General features: G+C 45.5%; 1 protein-coding gene across 11 annotated transcripts in view; it reads right to left on the bottom strand.

Annotated features, from left to right (window-relative positions):
• RIN2 (Ras and Rab interactor 2) overlaps positions 1–23,475 on the bottom strand; it is a 216,975-nt gene that overhangs the window by 21,004 nt on the left and 172,496 nt on the right. For 9 of the 11 annotated variants that reach the window (XM_077872003.1, XM_077872001.1, XM_077872010.1 and 6 more), the window contains 5 exons: positions 21,813–22,005; positions 18,532–18,643; positions 15,069–15,141; positions 9,235–9,326; positions 4,828–6,000 (listed from right to left, as the gene is read on the bottom strand). In XM_077872003.1, coding sequence (XP_077728129.1) covers positions 4,828–6,000; positions 9,235–9,326; positions 15,069–15,141; positions 18,532–18,643; positions 21,813–22,005 — 1,643 coding nt within the window. The remainder of the gene's footprint in view (positions 1–4,827; positions 6,001–9,234; positions 9,327–15,068; positions 15,142–18,531; positions 18,644–21,812; positions 22,006–23,475) is intronic. The other 2 variants (XM_077872004.1, XM_077872005.1) reach the window with 2 other exon arrangements.

Consider the following 23,475-nt stretch of genomic DNA (forward strand, 5'->3'; position numbering starts at 1 on the left):
TTGACACAATTAACCCAATTTTTGATGCCCTAAAGTAAAAACTGTACAAGAAATGATGTCCCATAGGAAAAAAGAGGTGCTTCCTGGGGTCTTCTATTTAAATTAATTTTCAAAACTAATGTAGGCATTTTTATCTTGCAAGAGGACAATCTTTCTCCTTTCTGCCCTTTGCTAACTGTACCAGGACATTCCTTCCTTGCAGGTGTTATGGTCACATGGTCTAGATCAAAAGTCAGATTCAAGGTTCTAATCTCCACTTGGCACTAACATGCTGTTCTGGTCACATCTCTCAGAATGACCTTTAATCTAAGAAAGAGCAGATAATAATTCAAGGGCTTGAACCAAATGGTGAACTAAAAATGAAAAAGCAAGTCACACTCACTAGATATTGAAACTTGAGGCAGCTTTATGAAGCAAAGTAGCTGTAATTGTTTAACTCCTAGGGGATCACTTTAAAACCCCCTTCTCATTCATGTTACACTCTCTGCTGTCTAACCACTTTTCATTATTGTTTCGGTATAAAAAAAATCACATGAATATGAATTGAGCTTAAAGATACTTTTTCTTTAAATAATTAAAATGTTCTTCAGATGTGTTAGTATATAGCAATTAAAGCAGAACACTATTGGTTGCTTTTTGTTTTGTTTTTTGCTCTTGGCTTTTAGGAATACAAACACTTGGCTCTTTTTATTGTTGATAGTCCGTGGGGGACAGTTTGAATGAAATAGAAAATTTGGGATTACCAAGATTTTTGGAGTTGGAGAAATTTTGTTTTTCTTGAAACAAACTTGAAAACAGAGGGATTTCCCAAGATCAACATCAGATCAGAAATAAAGATTCTTTTGCTTGAATAAAATCAAAATACTAACCTCAAAAATGAAACCAATTCTACTGAGCAGAGATTTTATGATCAGAAATCTTGAACTAATCTGTCCTATTGGTTGAAAAGGACTGGAGCAAGTCTGGGATGATGTGTAAGCTTACCAGTGAGGAACTCATGATGAAATAATGAATAATGTCACACTTGGTCTCTACTTTATAGGGTGGGACACACCAGTAATGAGTATACCTCACTGTCGATGAAGTTACTGATCCTGAGACTTTTGAGTAGGACCTGAAAGTGTGTACAGTTTTGTCAAACCATCTGTTTGTCTTTTCATGTACCACTTTGTAGGGTGTGGGGGAAGGGGATGAGTGGAGAGCAGTCAAGAAGGGAAACAATATGTGGTCCTGGAATGAACAGGGAGCTGAGTTACCCGGGAACTCACCATGTCTCATCCCCACTGGCTTCATTCCCCAACCAGGAAAGTGAAGCTGATGTCAGTTAACTAATATTTATTCAATATAAATTGAATAAATGGCAGGGCTTTTGGGTGACAATGCTTTAAAAAGTAGTCTCAACAGAATGTAAATTCTCCATACTAGGACACAACCACTTAGAATGGTAGTTTTTTATTTCTGAGGTTGGCTATTTATCATTTTATACTCACCTAGAAAGTGCTGATCTAATGGGTTGTGACAAGAGTACATGGATGAAGTGGCAGTGAGTAGGAGCTGCTTGGTGTTTTCATTGGCTCTCCTCTAGATCACTGAAGAAGACAAATGAGCACCACCTCCATATACTAAATATATACACAATACATTCATAAGGTCGTTTTTCACATATGAACGACAGCTCTAATTCTACATGGGTTAAGCCAGTGAAATGCTTCCTCCATTTGCCATGATTTCAGGATGGACATTCTGTATATGTAGGCTTTAAATGTAAACTCTCACCTCCTTTTGCAGAGCTATTACCTTCAGAAGTTGTGGGAGAGGAGGACAGGACTAGACTGGCATTCTTGAAAGGCTGTAGGAGCATTAGCAGACACCTGTTCCAAACGAACTTGAGTCTTGGTATTCCGGAGATGGCATTCAAAGTGAATCCATTTGGAGTGAATACATTAAAAGTTAATTACTTCCTCCAGGAAGTAAGAAATGGTGGGCATGAGCAAACAACTGAGAAAAGATCTGGGTTGAATCCAAGCTCCCCTATGTATCAGCCGTGAAACCCTCTACAAGTCAGTTTTTATATCATGGCCTCTGTTCTTGAATTTTCAAAATATGAACAATATCTACATAAATGTAACCAACCTTGTGTCGGTTATGAGGCTCAAAGGAGTGACTATATGAACAAGTCTACAATAAACTAGCGAGCACTTCACTTATGAACAGGTAAAACAGCCAATTAGACTAAGTCCAGTTTTTTTGTCGGAGTCCTAATTGAGTGACTTACACATTGAAGGGGATCACCTTTCTGATCATTAGGGTCACCTCTTTCTCTCCATTTGGCCAAGTGTTGAGTTTCTCGGGTTGACCTCTGCTCTGGTTCACCTTCTTAATTTCCTTTTTTTTTTTTTTAAAAAAAGATTTTATTGGGCAGCCCTGGTGGCGCAGCGGTTTGGCGCCGCCTACAGCCTGGGGCGTGATCCTGGAGACCCGGGATTGAGTCCCACGTCAGGCTCCCTGCATGGAGCCTGCTTCTCCCTCTGCCTGTGTCTCTGCCTTTCTCTCTCTGTGTCTATGAATAAATAAATAAAAAACCTTAAAAAAAAACTCATTTAAAAAAAAAAGATTTTATTTATTTATTTATGAGAGACACACAGAGAGAGAGGGAGGTAGAGACATAGGCAGATGGAAAAGCAGGCTCCATGCAGGGAGCCCGACGTGGGACTCGATCCCAGGTCTCCAGGATCAGGCCCTGGGCTGGAGGCGGCGCTAAACGGCTGAGCCAGCCAGGCTGCTCCACCTTCTTAATTTCAAAAGGCCAGCACACTCACCATACCTTCAACACAGAATGATGCTTTCACTGGAGGCATGGAGGTGCCCGCTTTAATGCGGAAGTTTAAAAACCAAAACAAACAAGGCAATAAAAAAGGGAGGCAATGCCTAGTTGGCCACACCCACATCTCCATGCAAAAATTTAGTCTGAGCTGTCTCAACAAAGGGTGAGCCTCCTCTCCCACATGCTGCGCCTACTGGGTCCTCGCTGGTGAACCCCGGCTCCTATTAGAGGCTCCATATGTGTCAACGTCCCTCCTTGTCATTGCCCTTAGATTTTAAATTAAAAGCTGCATCCTTCCAAAGCAGCAAAGCGTATGTTTGTTTTTGGAGAAAACGAGGCCTTGAGCTCTGAGAGCAAGCACCGTATCTGAGCTTCCCTTCAAAAGAATCTGGCAGAAGAGCGTCCCGGGAACAGCACTCTGGCGCTTACTGTCGCAGGAAGGAAGGGAAGGCCCTTGCTGCCTCAGGAGCCTGGTCTCTGTGGGCTGGTTGGCGCTGTGGCCACATAGCTCGGTGCTGACATCAGCACCCGCCTGGCTCCCCCCACGGGCTCCCTCAAGGGAGCTTCTTCCACTGGTTCAGGGTCCCTGTCAATAAGGCATGTGAGCTGCTGTCCCCTGAGGGGCGGGCTCTGCTGGGACAGGGGACAGGATGGCCTCCGTGGCTACTCTGCTCCCCAGAAACCTTTGTCAGTTCCAAGCACAGACCAGGGCGCATTCCTTCCAGCCTCTCTCCTCAGCAACACCCAGCCCTCACCCCGCCCCGTCAACCAGGCTCAAACCGCGAGAAAACAAACAAGGCTTTGATTCCTTTGTGAGAAAATCAAAGAGCTGCTGAAACTTACTTAAAGGAGAAAGAGACAGAGAGAAAGAGAGAAAGGAAGGGAGAGAGGGACAGAGAGACCACTCTCTACCACCTACTGTTTACTACTTTCAACAAACAGACCCAATCAGAAAGAAATCTGGGTTTAGCTTTGTGAACTGCCTGGAAATATTGGGTAGCTCTTTTGGCTGTGGCTGCCCAGTGAATGAGGTCTCTGAAATGAACCTTTTAGAGTCAACCTTCTAAAATTAAAAAAAAAAAAAAAAAAAAAAAAAAAAAAAATTCCTTGCAACCCTCTTGTCCTGGAAAAAAAAGATGCCTTGCCAAATTCAAATATTCCTTGGCCAAAGTAACTATTAGCAATTCAGCCCTTCAATGAGGTTACAAAGAAAATATTTCCCCTTGATTTCAGAGAAAACACCTTTCACGTGACCACCAAATATGTTACTTATTTGAAAGATTACAAAATAAACTTGTCTTTTCCTTTTTTTCCCCCTTTTTTTCCTTACTCCCAAACCGTGTTGCTTCAGGAATTCTGCGCCATCAGAAGCCAGAAGGGCAGTTACCCTTTTGGTAGAAGGGTGACAGGGTGGTAGTCTCAGGGGGCTTCCAGATGTGGGTCTGTTGTGCTTACTGTGCTCTAACTTGTCACACAGTTGTGGTCACTATGGAAGCTCATCCAGCTGCATAGCTGTGATGCCTGCACTCTTCTGAACATACGCTATACCTCAGTGAAAAGCACACTTCCCAAACAAAGCAGAAGAAAGACCCTATCAGAAGACAGCACAGACACCTTTCTGTTTGCGTACACTGCCTGCCAGGGATGCACTTTCGGGAAACGCTCCCCCGCTGTGTCACACACCCAGCACCAAATCAGGTGGGGAATCGGACCCTCAGAAGGCAAATTCTATCCCAGAACAGAACCATCCTGCCAGTTCCCATCAGTGGCTCCCTCAAACACTTGCAAGCCTGGGTTGCAGCCGGAGAGGCAGGTGCGTAAGGTGAGGGCTGCTTTCAGGACCCCGGGTGCCACAGGGAACGGTGGAGGGCAGGGACAATGCTGTTGTTTAGAAGTCCAGAGAGGACTTCATCCAAGGGAACTCCAATAGGGTGTACTGTCCTACGAGGTTATTGGGGCTTTTTGTGTCTCAAGAGAACAAAAAAGGCAAAGTGGGGACTTACCAATTTGGTCTTCGGGGATCAGCGACTCGATGGGGGGGTCCAGCTCCGAGCTCTGAGACAAATAGTTCTTCACCTGCGTCATGAACTGCCGGATGGTCTGCAGCATGTCCGTGCTGGACACGTGGCACTCCTTGTTCTCCTGCAGAAAGCTCACATAGTCCTGCACCAGGCAGCCGAAGTACGTGCACTTGTCCCGAGACAGCTCGGCGATCCTGCGGACCATGCGCTTCTCGGGGGTCAGGAAAGAGCTGAACACCCCGCTCATCTTGCGCAGCTGCGACTTGACCAGCTTGGGCAGCACGAAGGAGCCGTTCCTCTTCTTCTTGGACTTGATCGGGGGGGCCAGGGTCTCCTGGTCGCTCTCCTCCTCGCAGTCCTCCAGGCTGCTGTTGGTGTCCGCCTCGTAGCCGAACAGGGGCATGCTGCGGTCGAACTCCAGCGAGTCGGAGGAGGAAGTGGAAAGGCTCATGTCGCTCAGCCTCTGGCCGCCTCCATGCCACGGGGGCCGTGATTCAGGGCCAGCGGCCCTTGTGCAATCCCCCGGGGCCTCGGCAGGCGGGGCCCTACCTGGCCGGCCAGCTGTGCCGGGCCCCGGCTCGGGCTCGGGCTCCTGGGGCGCCTGGGGCTCCTGGGGCTCAGGGCGCTCCTGGCCCGGGCGAGGCCGGCCTCCGGTCAAGGTCTTCGCGCTGCCTTCCGCGTCCAGAAAAAAAGCCTGCTTCTTCAGCCGGGGTGGAGGGATGGGGGCTGGTTTCGTTCCAAGCAGAGCTACGTTCCCATGTTTGTTATGGTTGACTGTTTCTGGCATGCTCGCCGGGGTTTCAGCCCTGGACAGCTGAGGGCTTGTGTGCAGACTATTAATAGCGGGTGGCGGGGGCCTGGGTGGGGGGGACCGCGGCCTCTCGGTGCCATTCGCGTTGGGAGTCCTTGTGCAGGGCCGCTTCGGGCCCCCACTGAGGTCCTGGCTGTGCACTTTCAAGAAAAGAGGATTAATAAAACACAGGGCTCCGTTGGTCTGGCTGCACTCCAGCTCCGAAGGCGTCCTGGTTTTTATAGAATGCACTCCATTTATAAGGCAAAGCTGACGCGAGGCAGGACAGACACCGTCTGAGGAGGGAGGCCTATGGGGAGGTGGAGGGTTTGGGGGTTTGTTGTCAGCTGGAGAGCTCCAAAAATCTGAAAGTCATTATCAGTGAACACAAGAATGTAAATACAGTACTCTCAGGGCCATTCCTTCACAAATTAAAAAAAGCACACTTGCATGACAACACATGTCTTTGGAGGGGGAGGCGCCACGCTTGGGTGTTGTCTTTGTGTGTGTGTGTGTGTGTGTGTGTTTCCTTTTTCTTTTTTTTTTTCTTTGACTGCACTCCCTTACTGGAAAGGGTGGAAATGCTGCCAGGCCCAGCTGTGGGCTCACAGGAAGGTTCCAGGGGCTTTTCACCTTCAAAGCCCTGGAGAAAAGGCTTGGCCAACAGACAAAGCCAGCCCAGGCTTTGCACAGGTGAGGAAAGAAAGGACTAGAATCGTTACTGGAGAAGCCTGGAAAAGGCCATGCGGCTCCCCGACTCGCTGTACAAAATCTGAGCCTCCTTGCAAAGCAAACCATCCTTTCCAATCCACTTTTCCTGGAGATGCACTCCACAGAGGACCTGGCAAGTTCCCCCTTTAGTGGGCAGGACCAGCAGCTGGGCCTGGGGGATGTTACACAATCTGCTTAGGGTTTTACACATTCAGCATTAAAACCCCAAAAGGAGGAAAAATACACTGATGGAACCCATCAGCAGAAAAAAAGGACAGCCAACCTATGCAAACGCTAAGTGCAAGTTCAACCATTTATCTTAGTGGTTAGTTGCCCACACTCCCTAAATTCTAGGCCTCCTGACTTTGGCTACATGCACTCAACACTCTTTGGAGCAGTGCACATGGCTTACCGCAGCAATGCCCTATGTCACCTACATACGGGACTCGGGTTTCCACACAAATCGTGGGAGACAGTGATGGTGGTAAATGTCTCTGTTGTGATTTCCATTTGGAACAGCTCTATTCTCTTTCTCTACAGCTTTGCCTTGTTGTGTTTGCCTAAAATGTGTTTCTTTCCTATGGGCCCAGAATGGCTGACCATGGGGGACAGTGGGGAGACTAGCATTGGGAGACCTTGTCCTGTCCTCTCTGTGTTGTAAATATGCCTGATATTGTCATCATGTCAGCTGCTTCCTCTTGCCCTTCCTTTCCTTCTCTCTGGCTCTGTGCCATCCAACACCCAAGAGCCACTGAGTGCTTGAAATCCAGCGATTGTGTCAGAGGCGTTCGATTTTAAATTTCACTTCGTGTCAATCAATTAAATTTTAAAACAGATGTGCAATTTGATTACTGACTAACTTTTAAGTAGTTTTGGAACTAGGGTCGGTGAATGTAGTTTTCAACCGTAAATTTAGTGAAATCTTAAATACAGACCATGTGTTTCTGATGAAAATTTAATGCCTGTTGAGACAGGCCCTGTGAGGATAATTATGTACTGGATTCAAACACTTAGTATGACAAAAAAGAATGTAAAATATCTCATGAATGTTTTTATAGTATTGCTTTTATTGCATTAATACTTAAAAAATATGGCTTCTATGTTGAAATATTTCAGCCGTATTACATTCAATAAAATAAATCATAAAAATTAATTTCACTTGTCTTTTTAATTTTCTTTAGGGGGCTACTAGAAAATTTGAAATCACACGTTGCCTCGCCTTATATGCATTTCTAACCCCCAGTGTATGTTTTGGTGGAATGTCTCCCACCACCTGTGGATCCTTCTTAGGCTTCTACTGCCACCACTACTAGACTTTATACGCTCAGTACATTTAGCTCCCATGTAAGTGTTTCTCCCATATGGACTATAGACCTGGGTGGTGGGGGAAGGGAGGGACGGGCACTATTAACCTCTGAGCCCTCGATGGGGAGCCTGCCCCATGGCAGATCCTCCAGAAACATTGGTCGGAAGGACAGATAAATGAAGTTCAGCATTATCAAAAGGGCTGCCTCTTCACAAAATGAATAATGTGTACACTGACAATTACAAACTGAGTTTATATTAATTAGACCTCATTTGCTTTTGGTCCGTGGCCACCAGAACAAGGCATTTTTGCGTTTATCTTTGCAGGACACAAGCGCTGACCATGATACTCCGGTGCTTCAGCCCTGGCATAAAGTAGGCACTGCACGCTGACCACAGAACCAGGTGTTATGTGGATCGAGGTCACCTGGTGCAGGTCCTCAAGAGGCTATGATTATAGTCATTTAAATTCGGGAAATGTCTTAAGCTCTCTCCTAAGGCATCTGAAACTCCATTCATTGCAAGAGATGGCGTAACTTTTCAGAAGGGACATTTATCCTATCATGGTATTTTTACCAGGAATCGGTTTCCCAATCCCACTACCTAACTGCCTGTCAGACAGGCCTCAGACACATGTGGAAACTTTCTTGCAGCAATCTAGTTTGAGAAGGGAGTCTGAATCTACCTCCAGGCTTCTCACAGGTCCTAGGAGGTCTTGTACTTGCATTTCAGAATCTCACATTTCCATTCAAATACTATGCCCTGATTGTTAATCTTTTGGAAGACTGAAGCCCTAAAAATCTTAAGAGAATTGCTCCTTCCAATCTCGAGGGAAAGCTTTTTTGTTTGCTTGCTTGTTTGTTTGTTTTCAAAAGTTAAACCCACACAAATTCCACATGGCAATGGGATAAGGAAGTGAAATTGGGTGAACTGTATGTCCTGATCCATTGTCAGTCACTGTCCAGAAACACAATATTGTGTTTAGAGGTGGTGACAAAGGGGCCGGAGGGGGTAGCGAGTGCCCAGTTGGCCAGAGCAAGGATGCATGGCAGGATAAAGGATGTGGCCCAGAACACCAGGACTGAAATTGAACAGCAAGAGAGGAAGTGAGGCAGATGTTCTGCTAGATGCCTGCACGGTCAAATTCCTTAGAGCACAGAAGTGCTGTCAATGCCCATGTGTTCTTCCAGAACAAAACTCGCACGTGAGGTGTACTGTGTGCTTTCCCTTTCTGCCAAGCACTGCTTTTCCCCAGTAAGACACCACAGGAAGGAAAGACACGACCCATGACAAAGTTTATGTTCCATTAGGACTTGGACTTTTAGGGTAGGTGGAGATGCTGGGGAGATGTGGGGGTTACCGGGGCAAACAAGGTGTTTTCCTCTGAGTGTCATCAATGTTTGGCTTAGAAAAAAGACTCTGGACAGGTGTGAATCAGGGAGCTCATGGGCCTGCAGGCCAAGCTTCCCAATGGAGATGGGGATGATTTTTCAATGGAACAATGTATCACCAGCCAGCCTGACACGGACTATGCCCCATAGATTCATTTCAAGAAAGACCTGGGCCGGGGGGCACCCACTTACTTAGTCCCAGCTGGGCTAGTTCTTCAAGCTGAGCCTCAGTCTTGGCTGTTGAAATGGCATAAGGCAACTTCAAGGTAAACGGCAGAACGTCCCTGATTTTTCAAAAAAGAGAATATTTGTAATTATGTGTCTTGTTTCTATCTCTGGTTTGCATTTCCACCCTAGGGATGTTTTAGCTTAAACTGAAATGTCCCAAGGAGGCACTACATCATGCCTGACCGAATCTGTCTTTACTGGGGACAAGACCACAGGGTTACTATTCTTGCCTGTGGTAACACACTCGGGACAGCCTGAGAGACAGGCTGACTGGTTTTGGTGTCTGTAGTGAGAACCAGTTTCCCTCCTGGGTCGCTATACCGTATCTAAGCACTAATATCAGAATCCCCCTGTTGGTGGATATACATGTAAAACATTGTGTACTAATTTGCTACATGTTCTGAAAACTGGGCCCCAACTCACTGAGCAGGAATGTGTAATCCAAAACTAAGGTTTATGACCTCACTTCCTTACACGTGGCAGCTTCTCAACCATTATCTGTTGGTTTTACTTTGACATCTTCCAGCTAGAACCCATGCCCTGTTCTTTGTGTGCTAAAGGCAAAGCTTGCTCTTGTTTTCAGATAATGCTTCCCTATCTGTAACGTGCACACGAATCCCTGGGAGTCTTGTTTTACTGCACGCTCTGATTCAGGAGGCTGGGTGAGGCTGGAGACTAGGCATTTCTGCCACACTCCCAGGCAATGTTCCTACTGCCACCCCTGCACCGTGCTCTGAGTAGGGAGGCAAATGGAAAGACTTTATGCAACGACCCTGCCCCCAAGCAGTATGGCACCGTGTGTAGACCAACAAACACACACACTCAACATCACAGACCAATAGGCCCAACAGGAAGGAGCTGAGCTGAGCTGGCACCAGGGTCTCTCCATGGCCAGGGCATAGTGTCACCACTACTAAATGCATGGACCATGATCTCCTGCTTTCTCCTAAAGGGCAAAAGCAGACCTAAAGAAATTCTGTTTATTTTCATATACAGGGGATAAGCATTGATGTTTCACACCCTAGGGCTCTCACAACACCTTGCCTCATACAGACAGGGAGAAAGCGTGTTTTGAATAAATGAATGAATGAATATGAAATAACAATGGTGACTTATCAAAAAAGAATTTTTTTTTTCAGTGATGGTATTGGTCTTACCAAAAAAGAACTCAGGGGTGCCTGGGTGGCTCAGTCAGTTAAGCGGTTGACTCTTGGTTTAGGCTCAGGTCATAATCTCAGGGTCCTGGGATCGAGTCCTGCATCAGGCTCTGCACTCAGCAGGGAGTCTGCTTGAGGATTCTCTCTCCCTCTCTCTCTGCCCCTCCCCCTGCTCATGCTCTCTCACTCTCTCAAATAAATAAGCAAATCCTTAAAATAGTTCATTCATTCACTCAACAAATGTTTATGGTCATCTATGATGTGCCAGACACTGTCCCAGGTGCTGAGAACAATCAGACAAAAGACCCTGCCTGCATGGAGTTTCACTCCAGTGGACACCAAATGACAATGAACAAACACACAATTTGTGGAATACATGAGAACGGGATGTGTACCACAGATTTTTAAAAATGTGCAAAAGGGGAATAACAAAGAGTATTCAAGAGTGAGACTTGGCCAGAGAAGGCCCCATGAGCCTGACTGAAGATCTAAAAGGGGCCAGGGAGTACACTGTGAAAGAAAGAACTTTCTAGGCAGAGGGAGCAGCAGGTGCAAAGGACCTGGGGTGGGAGAAGGTCTGGCAGGTATGAAGAACAGCAAGTAGGACATCATGGCTGAGGTGGAGTAAGTGAGGGACAATACCTGGAGCTTCCACCTGTATTTTGTCTACACAAGATGCTGTGAAAATTTCCATTGAAGAGAATGACTATCCCAAATAACTTGTTGTTTACAGTAAGATTAGGCAACATTCTAAATTGAATCAGATTAAATCTGGATGACTGGAGAATTTTGGAACCCCTGAAGCTATTGACAATGAATAACAAATTAGTAAGGTCAATGAAAAGAGCAAAACATGAATAAAATGTAATTTGTCACATAGGCTCTAATATACTGCTCACATAAATACTAGAAGTTGGCAGTCAAGAGGCTGTTCTTTCCTGAGGTGTCAAGCCTGGGTCACCCCCTGTTTCCAGGGACCCTTTCCTCTGGCTTCAGATGTTGTGAGCACCTCCTTCTTGGCCACTTGCATCTGTTCTGGATGAAGCAGGCAGAGCCTCAGGGAATGGCAGTGATTGTAATAGCTGCTGCCTGACCCGGGAGAGGCAATGACTCAGATTATAATCTTAAAGGAAGATTAATGGGAAGTAGAAGTTTGTAACGCCAAAGCATCACATAAATATATGTTTCTATGGCTGTACAAACTTAATTAAAATCTTCTTTCTTTAGACAATTTTGGGGAAAGCCACATATGACAAAACCAACCTATGTTTATTTTCAACTTTTACCTTGTCTAATGCAGTACCTAGAGCCTAAACATCACATGGCTAGTGTTGATTTTTCTTAATGGCACATATGACAGGAAACCACACCTGTATTTCACTAATGGGTGGTTTTAGGCTTTGATCTACTGGAAAATTAGATGTTATACATGAGTCCTCTTCCACTGTAGCAGCTACGGGTATAACATAGCATCTTTCTCTCTCTCTCTCTCTCTCTCTCTCACACACACACACACACACACACACACACACACACGCAATCACTTCCCTGTCATCTGTATCCTGTTAAAGAAAGGGGCCCTGGGGATCCCTGGGTGGCTCAGCGGTTTAGCGCCTGCCTTTGGCCCAGGGCGCAATGCTGGAGTCCCGGGATCGAGTCCCACATCGGGCTCCCCGCATGGAGCCTGCTTCTCCCTCTGCCTGTGTCTCTGCCTCTCTCTCTCTCTCTCTCTCTATGTCTATCATAAATAAATAAATAAATCTTAAAAAAAAAAAAAGAAGGGGCCCTGATTCTAGAACCTGTGTAACAGACAAAATAAAGCCAGGTTAGGTATAAATGTTTCACTCAAGAGTTTCAATACACATATCATCTACTTTTTAAACTTTTCTCTGTATGTCAGGGAAGAACACTGACTTTATTGAGTACCTACTAAGGTACAAGCACTGTAACTCTTGTAGGACCCACACAGGCCCCTGGGAAGAAGCTTGATGTCCTCCATTCCATGGATGAGGAGCACAGGATATATGACAGATGGGGAGGTCCCCACACTCACTCACAGAGCTAACGTGGAAATAAGGAGGGGCCAGGAACCCAGGTGTATTGGAGCATGGAGGGGTACTGTATGATGGCAAAATGTGGGCTCTGGCAACAAGGTAGGCCTGGGTTGTTTTTTTTTTTAAGATGTTATTTATTTACTCATGAGAGACAGAGAGAGAGAGGCAGAGACACAGGCAGAGGGAGAAGCAGGCTCCATGTAGAGAGCCCAATGTGGGACTCGATCCTCAGACCCAGGATCATATCCTGGGCAGAAGGCAGACGCTTAACCACTGAGCCACCCAGGCATCCCGACAGGCCTGGGTTTAAATCTATTATCTGCCACCTGCTAATTGAATGATTGCAGCCAAGTGTCTCACTCTCTGAGCCATGGTGTATTCATGATCCTAATTTCAGGGCTGCCATGAGGATCAGAAATAATGTATGTATAGTGCCTGGCATATATATAGAAAACCCCTGAAATGATAATTATACTTAACCACTGATAATTAAGAAATGTATTTTCCTTTAGCCGCCCTTTGCTAATCAAAGTATAATTGTAGGACCAGCAGCATTGGCTTAATTCCCTGGGAGACCGTTGGAAACTCAGACTTTCAGGCACTTCCTCAGACCCCCTGAATCAGAATCCGCATTCCAACAAGATTCCAGGTAATGCTAGCATGCATAAAAGTTTGCAAGGCAGTGCTCCCCACAACACTGATGATGCCGAACTGACAGGGAGCTACCTGGCATTGGTGGCCAAGGTTTGCACCTCATTTGTGTCCTCATCCCCTACTCTTCATGTACCTTCCTGATGTGTCAAACCACATGCTGACTGACTCATGAACTCCCTAGCTAGTGCACCTGTGCATATGCATTCTGGGGAGATCACTGGGGCTGACAACCCAACCACTTTCTCCATGTGAATATATTTATGTACCAATAACCAAGGACAACATTTCAAGAATATTGTGGTGAGACTGGGTCAAATCAAGTACTGATTACTAAGAACACTGATTTAGGTAAATGAGTAACCGAAAGCATTAGAGGAGAAGCAAAACATTAAGAACCTTTGGATTTTGGGAAAAACAAACAGGAAAATGAATCTCAGGTCTCTCAGATAACAAAATGTCAATGTGCAATGTGTCCATAAGCACCTTATATTGGTATCATGTTTTGTAGTTTAGAGAAGGCTTCTGTGTGCTTTATCTCCTTCAACCACCAAATATCCCCAGACAGCAGGTATGCCAGTCTATTATGAATACTGAGGGGAGAGATAGTATCTTCTGTGTGCTGATGCCAAATACTGTTTAATAAATGTAATGATCTTTCACAACAACAGGACAATCAACAAGCCAATGCTTAAGAGTAAGCATCGGCCAACTTCACCTCTGAACAACAGGTTAGTGTTGAAATTCACTTTACAAACTGGTTGGCCTCAAATCAGACCAGGTGTGGATCCCTAGGGACGGTGGGGGCCTCTGCCCTAGCCTCTTTTTCCCTTTGGGCAGCAGATATTCATCCTCACACAGGCCAAGGGCTCTTGCCCACGAGGTTCAACTCTAGATGAAGCCCCTTGGTTTCTTCCTCCAGGTAATCAGTGCTGGACGCCCCCACTGGAAGTGCTTCTCCACCTTCAGGCCACTGGCTTCACCAGACAGGTGACTTCTGGGGTGACAGCTCATTGCCTGCCCCTGGGAGGGCCTAACCCAACACGTACAATAAATGTATAACTCAGTCTTTGAGAACTAACTTGACCCTTAAATTAAAAAGAAGGAAAGGAAACCCAAATAAGCTTCACCGCTTCAGACTGGGATGGCTATGAGACAAGATCTTTGGAAACAACCCGGTAACGCATGCCTGACTGGGCTCTATTGGCTCCAACAGGCACATAGAGAAGCCAAGGAGGCCAACTGAGCTCTGCGGCCCTACATGGAGGCAATGTCAGGTTCTGCAGATGAAGAGTATGGATTCTGAATCATCAAAAGAACACTCCATTTGAAAAACTATTATGGCTAGAAAGGGAAGAAAAGGGGGGAGCCTTCAACAAGTCACAGCCTCCCCACCGCTTCCTAACATAGTGATTTGGGGCTGAACTACTTGTAGCCTAACACAGTTGCTTTAGTTACAAAAAGGGCATGAGCACCGCAAGTGGGCCCTGTATAACAGTGATGCAACACTTATGGGCTGGGATAAGGAGCCCACATTTCTAGCATGAACTCCATCCCTCAGAGAGTTTTCAGAAACATTACTGGTGATCTTTAAATGTTACAGGCTTACATCATGAGTCCCTTTCTGTGTGTGCATGTATGTGTCTATGCATGTTTGTTTCCCCTGCTTGATAGGTCTAGGTGAAAAGAGCCATGGGAACAGCTTGAGGACACAGGCATATTAATTTGGAGGGGCCAGGGTAATTATTTTGATCTGAAGCCTGGCAGAGGGGACTTGGTGACCATTTTATTCCAGTAGCCAATCCTTTCAGAGTCATCTCATAGGAGGCAGGCATCCCAGACCCCTCTGCCCTACGTCAATCAAGAAGCCCTGGGGCCGTTCATTTTGTACGCACCAAGGAGGTGCTTGAACTTGTAAGAGGTGAAGAGGTCTTACCTGCTGATGCAGTAAAAAGCAATGAGCCGGAATAAATCTGCAAAACTGATTCCCGAGCCTTCCAGGGAAAAGGCTGCAAAAGAGAGATTTCGGAAACCATCTGAGTGACCCAGAGCATTATTCTGGGAAAGGGAAGGCCCTCTGGTGTTGTCTGCTGTCTGCGCAGGACCATCTCTGTGCTCTCAAATCAACTACTGTTGTGGCTTATCAGAACCAGATGTGAGGAGGATGCGTGTCACTCAGAAAGCAGGCCAGTAAAGAGTCCGTGGCCTTGAAGTTCAGCTCCTGACTCATTGGGAGCACATGCTCTGGTGCTCGGTAAACAGATCAGCATGGGCTCAAATTGCACAACTATCTTTTTCTTAAAAAAATTCAAACACAAATTTGGGCAGGGGATGAGGGGCCAGTCAGGCTGGCATGAGAGGCCATGAACATACAACAGGGCTGGGGAAAAAGCCCTCACTGCCCTTGACCCTTCTTGGGTGGACCTACTGAGTCACATTCTTCTTTTACAAAACAGGCCACCTCTGGTTAAGACACGAGACAAAAGGAGTACAAATCTTGGAGGAAGACACAAAGTTCCAGGAAATTAGCTTTTGTTTAAGTTCAGTATGAAAGATTCTAAAACCCATTTACTTATAGCGCCCCCACCCACCACTGCTGCCACCACCAAGTGCACAAGCTTCCCAGTGACCATGTTCTGGCAAGATGGGGAGCCATCTTGCACATCTTTCACGCGGCAGGACACTGAACAGTTTGACTTCAAATAATTATGAATTGCCAACCACTCCTCACATCACATCAGCCAAAATGCCACTCAGCCGCTTTTCCAAAAACATTTCAAATATCCTCTGCTTTGTGAAGATTTCCTCTGTTCTGCAATCAATTTTAAGTTGCTTGTTATTTGCTTAGGTTGTATTATTTTGTTTATTTAGTATCTCTGTAGCACCCCTAAACACACCTGTGCCTCTTCACATACACCATGACAGACCGACAGAAATAGAAACATACACGTGCACAATTAATGAATTAAGTAGGAGGAAACTGGTGTAGGGTAGGTGAACCTCTCTGAGCCTTCTTTTTCTCATCTGTACAATGGACAAGAATAGGACTTTCCCCTCTCTCCCAGACGGTAGGAGTGGGAACTGAAATTTTAAAAAATGGAGTAACTGTATGTAAATGGATAAATGGCTGAATTCTGCTCCAGAAATCAATACTGATCTCTAAGTTAACTAAGTCAAATTTAAGTTAAAAAATTTTTAAAGTAAACAAACAAAGAAACATGAAGATCTTGGCAATAGGTATGCTGGCCGCTCCTGGGATATTGTTTCTTTTAGGTGTTACTGTCTCAGCTGGCAGACCAAAGGAAGAGATATGTGTGTATACTAACCTGTGTAAACACATAAATATTCCCTATATGTAACCTTCCTCATCCATACTAAGAGAGACATGAGTTCTCGCTCATGTCTCCAACACTAATCCTTACCACAAGGATCATTCTAGTTTCCTGCTCTTACTGCTCTGTAACCCCCACGTCCAAGGTAAGAAACACGGCTCCCACCACCTGCCATCATTTACTTAACTGGTAAACTCCAGTATACATGTGCAGTGGTTTCAGAATTGTTAACCTGTACCCCTGTGGGAAGCAACTTTTATAACTAGAGTACTCATGTGCAGTTCCTTTTGCCTTTAGTCTTTTTAGTCAAAAGGCACTTTTGATTGTCATAATACCATTTATGCCAGTAAAACCTGTTTATTATCTAATAAAATAACATTTTAAAAATGGAATAATTCATGTGAAAGTAGTCTCTACAAATATGAGCCGGTCTCTGTCACTAAACCATATTATCCAGTCTGACAAAATATCTGTGTTTTTCTTGTAAGTTCTTCCTTTCTCAATTCAGCTCCATTCGCAGAGAAGCCAGAGCTCGGCCAACAAGAGGCCATCATGGTGGGACCAAGACGTGATGACTAGTTACAGGTGAATGATTTGTTCAGACTAGTTTTTTCAATCACATTAAGTCCCCTGGCTAGGAGTAGGGAATTGATACAAGTCCTGACACAACAGGGAGGAAAAATCTTCAGCCAGGAGGAATCTAAGATAAACACCAAGAAAGCTTTAAAGTACAAATATTAACTGTACTTAATGTAGGGGGGCAGAGAGTGGGGGCTTCCAGGCTAATTTATCACGCTAAACTTTGGAAATTAGAAGAGATGTAAAAACCAGTTATATCTAGCACTTCGTGTTTAGCGACTTCCAAAAGCCACCTCAGCATTGCCTTCCCTCACTTAAAATTTGATCCATGGTCTTTAGAACAGAGGTTTTGCCATCTATCTTGTGATTACTTCCTAATGCAAATAAAACTGGTATAAGCCACTCGTGGAGGTTCTCCCGGGATCAGTGACCTTGTGAAGCCCAGAGGAAAAACATCACAAGGCCCAGATTCACAGCCAAATCTGAGGCTGACGACAAAGAGGTTGGCAGGTTTCACTTCTGTGGGGAACGTCTCCTCTAGGCTCCATGAAGGCAATTTGGCTCAGCGAGACTATGAACTCTGGGTTGAGTGTAATCCCTTATCTGCCCTTAAACTGACTTCAGTACCTTCTGTTACTTCAAATGCAGGGCTTGAGGCTTGCTCAGGTGGAAATCAGGAAGCAAGGGAAAATCCTGGTCTCAGTCTTGGTCTCAGAGAGTCAATGAGCTGCCAAACTCACCTCTCCTGGCCTTCACTTCTCAGCTTGCTAACCTGTGATTTCAATGAAGCCTTCCCCTTTGGGGCACAGATTGCCACGGATCCTTTCTTGGAGGCTCGCAGTACACCAGCACTGCATGTTCCCTTTTATATTTAAAACATGGCCTCCCAAGTCTTTACATTTTCATGTGCAGAACAGAGAGAAGACCAATGCCACTACTCTCCCTTCAAAACTTCCACCAGTTGATTTTTTTCAGAGGGCTTCATTCTGCCTCCAGTTAGCTGTGTTTCATACAAGACTGAACAGCAATTGTCTGGAGGCAACACGTCCGCTCAAGGATTATTCACAAAGATGTCCAGGCACATGCTTTAGCATGACATCCCATAAAAAGGCACAGTTGTTGTGGCTTGTCCTGTGGTTAGTCATCAGCAGACCTAGGAACCAAATCCATGCTCTACTTAACTGGGAAGGGGGCAAGAAAGCCAACCTGCCATGTGCTGAGCAGTGGACTACACACTTTGCACACAGGCTTGTGTTCAATGAAACTGTTAACAGCTTCCTGATGTTGCGATCACCCTATTATACTGATAAGAAAACCAAGGCTCCTTGTATAGTCTAGCTGCCCAGTCACTGAATGAATAAATAACAGTGCCAGGACTCAGACTCATATCTGTCTGTCGCAAAGGGCAAGCTGCTTTCCACTTCCACTTGCTCAGGAGACCTGAGGTCCTCCCATCAACCAGGACTTCGCCATCAGGTGACCACTTACTGTATGTGCTTTCCTTTATGGCAAATTCCTTGAGTGGGGCTCCAAATTCACAGGGCAGACGAAGTGAGAGAACTTTCTTCTGCATTTTGGTGGATTTTCGAACGAGGAAGATCTAGCAGAGGGAGAAAAAACCTCAAGCTTAGGAAATATCTAGAAGAACATGGGCATATGGGCATATGGTTTCCTGCACACCCAACATCCATGGGAAGAATGTCCTTTATAACTAAACTGCAAGGCTCAACCTGGGACACTTTATTGCCAGTGAAAGGGACTATCAAGAACCAGCTGCCTTCTTTTGATAACTGGCTTCAAAAGAATCCTACTTCCCCTTTGACAGACTCTTCTCCATGAGACTAAGAGCTCCTTTAGTCTGCAGCAGCATTTTCGGTTTGTTGATTGTTTTATAGTTCATGTTACATGTTCTTTAGGCCTTGTCTCTTATGGGCATTACGGTTGATGAAATCCAGATTCTAAACATGGGTAACATGGCTGAACCACAGGAGGTGAATTGGGAGTTCACTGGTTAAGTTGGCTCATGGGTATATTTATGAGAGAAAATTAAATTTGTGGGGCGCCTGGATGGCTCAGTCAGTTGAGTGTCTAACTCTTCATTTCGGTTCAGGTCATGATCTTGGGGTCGTGGGATTGAGCCCTACATCAGGCTCCACGTTTAGTGGAGTCTGCTTCTCTTTGCCCCTCCCCACACACTAACTCTCTCTTTCAAATAAATAAATAGATCTTGAAAAAAAAAAGAAAGAAAGAAAATTTGTTTCCAAGTGAAAAAGCAGGTTTTTAAAATTAAAATCTGATTTGCTAGCTTCTCTTGGAATACAGGATGATATGGCAAGACCAGGTAGGGTAACTATTGCTGGAGATAAAAATGTCTGCCCCATCAGGGAGGTGGGGAGGTATGCTCTGAGGTTTACTGAAGCCAACGCTGGAACTGCAGGTTCATTTTTACCTGAGTCACCCCAATCTGTGATAATCTCCCTCCAGGTTCTAATACTGTCTTCAGACATGTGCTTTATTTATTTTTTTAAAAGATTTTATTTATTTATTAATGAGACACACACACACAGGGAGAGAGAAAGAGAGAGACAGAGACAGAGACAGTGACAGAGACGCAGGCAGAGGGAGAAGCAGGCTCCATGCAAGGAGCCCAACGTGGGACTCGATCCCAGGTCTCCAGGATCTAGTCCTGGGCTGAAGGTGGCGCTAAACCACTGAGCCACCTGGGCTGCCCCAGACACGTGCTTTAAACCAACCCAACCCCCAGCACCAATCTTGGGCCACCAAATCTATCCTGCTGCCTATTTTTATAAATGAAGTTTTATTGAAACAAAGCCACGCTCATTCATTTACATATTGCGTGTGGTTGCAAGGCAGATTTGAGAGGTTGTGACAGATTATACGGCCCACAAAGCCAAAAATAGTTACACTTTGGCCTTTTATAGAAAGGTTGCTGATTCCTACCCTAGGACATAGATGAATTAAGGATGGTGGCACCCCAAGGACCCATGCCACCACGGCTGGACTTTCAAATCTTCCTTCCTCTCAGACCCGCTTTCCTTCCCTTCAGCATCTGGCTTCTGGTTCACTCTGGCCTCTCCTGCTCCATGCTGCTCCTGTCCTCAGCCTGCCCTCAGCCTGCCCTAACTCGTCAGGCAGGTCCCGCCCAGGGATCAAGTAGATGGGCACACAGAACATTCTCCTGACTTGTGCCCCACAGGTCTCAGCAGGAATGGATGTGCCCGGCACTGGGAAGAAAGCCAGGAAGGAAGGGAATTGTTGCCTGGCAACACAGGGCAACCTCCCTCCTCAGAATTTCTGTGCAGAAATGCAGGAGCAGACAACTCAACTTCCAAGAAGAGGGGGCAGCACAGATGTGGGTCCTGATCATACAGATGCAGGCTGCAAGAAAGGACCGGGCATATGCTGGCCATGGACCTTTCCACAAGGATGATCAAATATTGCACCTCGTCACCCTGAGCATGATCCAACAGGAGTCTCAGTCCCCTCTATTTCTGTCAGATGAGAAACAAAGACTCACTTATAAGTCAAAAAGTGATAACAGAGAGGCTCTGGCTGATAAGAAACTCAAGTTTATTTTTGTGCCCAATTGCTACAACATTCTCAGCTAGCTAGGATGGAGGGAGGATCCCCCCCCCCCTTTTCCCCAAGCTTCTTCATCTATTTCTTAGTTTCTATCTCTTATCATGAGTTGTTCTAACTTTATCTGTGGACTTATTGTATTTATTATTATTATTTTTTTGTATTTATTCTTTTTTGGGAAGTAGACGTGGTACACAGTACTGTTCGGTATAACTTTCTGTGACGGAAACTTGATATCTGCACCATCCTATATGGTAGCATCCAGACATCTGTGGCTAGTGCCACTGAGGAAATGAATTTTTAATTTAATTAATGTAAATTGATTAACTAATTAATTTTAAAGATGTTGTTTATTTATTCATGAGAGACACAGAGAGAGAGGCAGAGGGAGAAGAAGGCTCCATGTGAGGACCCTGATGCAGGACTCGATCCCAGGATCCTGGGATCAGGACCTGAGACAAAGGCAGATGCGTAACCACTGAGCCACCCAGGTGCCTCTAATTAATGTAATTTTAAATAGCCACATGGGGCAAGTGCCTACCACTTGAGCAGCACAGGATACACCAGTCACTGAGTGATATTTTTTGAGGAACCTCTACAGAGTTGTGGAGTAGTCTTGATTAAGAGATGGGTGTTGGGTAGGCAGTAGCTGAAGAAACAAAATTGGACTGTGAGCCCTGTGGGGAGCCACTGATGAAGCCCAAGAGAAATGGGATCACATCAGCAGCCAGAGAAGACAAGCCTATCGACACTGAACTTTTGAACTTTGGAAGTGCCTCTTTGAATGGCTGGACCCTGGCAGGGATCTCGGGCTCAGGATGCAAATAGCAAGGGCAACTGAAGACCCGGCAACCAGGGTCATCCTCAGTTCTGAGGCCCAAGACGTCAGTCCAGGGCCCTCCTCATTACTCAGATGCCTGTCATCCTGCCAAGTCCTGGACCTCCCTTGGTAACAGAGCCAATGAAGACAGAAAGACAAACCATGAAGGGCTCTTTTCCTTGGAGCTACCTCAGACATCCCACAATCCCCTTGCATTGCAACCCAGGTGCATACTGGAAGCCGTGATCCCTACAGCCTGGGAAGAACTTACTGGGACTCCAAGTCTTTTTCTTTAAGGAAGCAGCAGCCCTGCCTCTCTCAACCTGTTTCCCAGGATTCTGAGTCTTACCCCCGGAGGCTGGGACCGGAGGACTTGTGCTGCCTCCTCCTCACTCAGACTCAGCTGCAGCCATATCGGATGGGTGTGCAGAAGCCGGTCCAAGATGCTGAGCCTGCTGGAGAGGCTGTCATAGCCAGAGTCCCGCGGACAGGTCTTCATATCCTTTTCTTCGGAATAGCCATCATCCTTGTGTCTCACCATGCTAGGAGAAAGAGAATTGGCAGGGATCAAATGGCTGCAGTCCCATTTCCTTGACAAGGAAACCATCCTACAGTCTCTAGGCTAGGCCTGTCCTAGCACATCAGCCATCTTTCATCACCACCTCACTTGTCTTCCCCTCTAACCCAGAAGCTTTCTGAAGGTAGATGCCACATAAGCTCTCACTCCATGTCTATACTATTAAACAGAATACTCCACAGACCCAACAGACCTTCTATTTCTAACCCAGTTTTCAAAAAGTTCTAAATTGAATGCTGCTGAGTCTTTCTTCTGGCATAAATCATTTCACAATTTGAGTGCAGGACCCTAAATGCTGCATTCAATCTGGTAACACGAGGTTCTATGACCGAGAAGCATATATCATAAGCACAACCATGGCATGCACCAAAGCAAAACCAAAACATTCACACTCATTTATGCACCCTCATTTGTACCCAAGTGAACTGGATTTCATTTCTTTTCACACATCTTGGCATTTTTATTACTAATATTATTTGTAATAAAATCTCACAGTTGAATAATGCTGTGCTATTCGTAAGATTATACTAACATTAGTTCATAATTGCTATAAAGTGGAAACAGCCCAATTTCCATCACCTAATGAATGGATAAATAAAAAGGGGAATTTTATTCAGTCATAATAATCATTCATTCTTTTTATGAATGGAGTATTGATCCATGCTCCAAAATGGGATGAACTGTGAAGACTTCATGCTAAGTGGAAGCAGCTAGACACAGATATTGTATGACTACACTTTATACAAAATATGGAGACTAGACAAAAATAGAGAAACAGAAAGATTAGTGGTTGCTTGGGACTAGTGGTGGGGGCAGGATGGGTAGTGGTTGCTAATAGGCAGGGAGTTCCTTTCTGAGGTAAAGAAAGTGTTCTGGACCAAGATGTGCTGATGGTTGTACAACTCTGTGAATGTGCTGAAAACCATTGAATTGCACACTTTAAAGTATGATGTATGATTGAAATCTCAATTTAAAAATATATTGATTCCCATAGTTGCCTTTGGTGCCAACACTAATCCTATGCCTGAGTATTTAAATCTCATTTTATGAATGAGAAAACTGAGGCCTCAAGAAGGCATTGGGCTGTCCAGAATTATAAACACCCATGAAATGGCAGAGCTAAAAATTCAAGAGGTCTGGTGTCCCTCCAACTTTGCAGGTAACAAGAAAGATCACGAAAACAGGTGAGCACATATCTACGTAGTGTCTACTGTGTGCCAGGCCCTTTGCAAACATTCTCTCATTTCCTTTATAACAGCCCCCAAAGGCAGGTACCAGGAATCCAGTGTTTAAAAAAAGATGGGGTGGGGCTGCCCTGTTGACTCAGTGGTTTAGCACCGCCTTCAGACCAGGGCATGATCCTGGAGACCCGGGATCAAGTCCTACGTCGGGCTCCCTGCATGGAGCCTGCTTCTCCCTCTGCCTGCGTCTCTGC

This window comes from Canis aureus, chromosome 26, assembly GCF_053574225.1.
Source record: "Canis aureus isolate CA01 chromosome 26, VMU_Caureus_v.1.0, whole genome shotgun sequence".
In the NCBI taxonomy this organism is placed as follows: domain Eukaryota; kingdom Metazoa; phylum Chordata; class Mammalia; order Carnivora; family Canidae; genus Canis; species Canis aureus.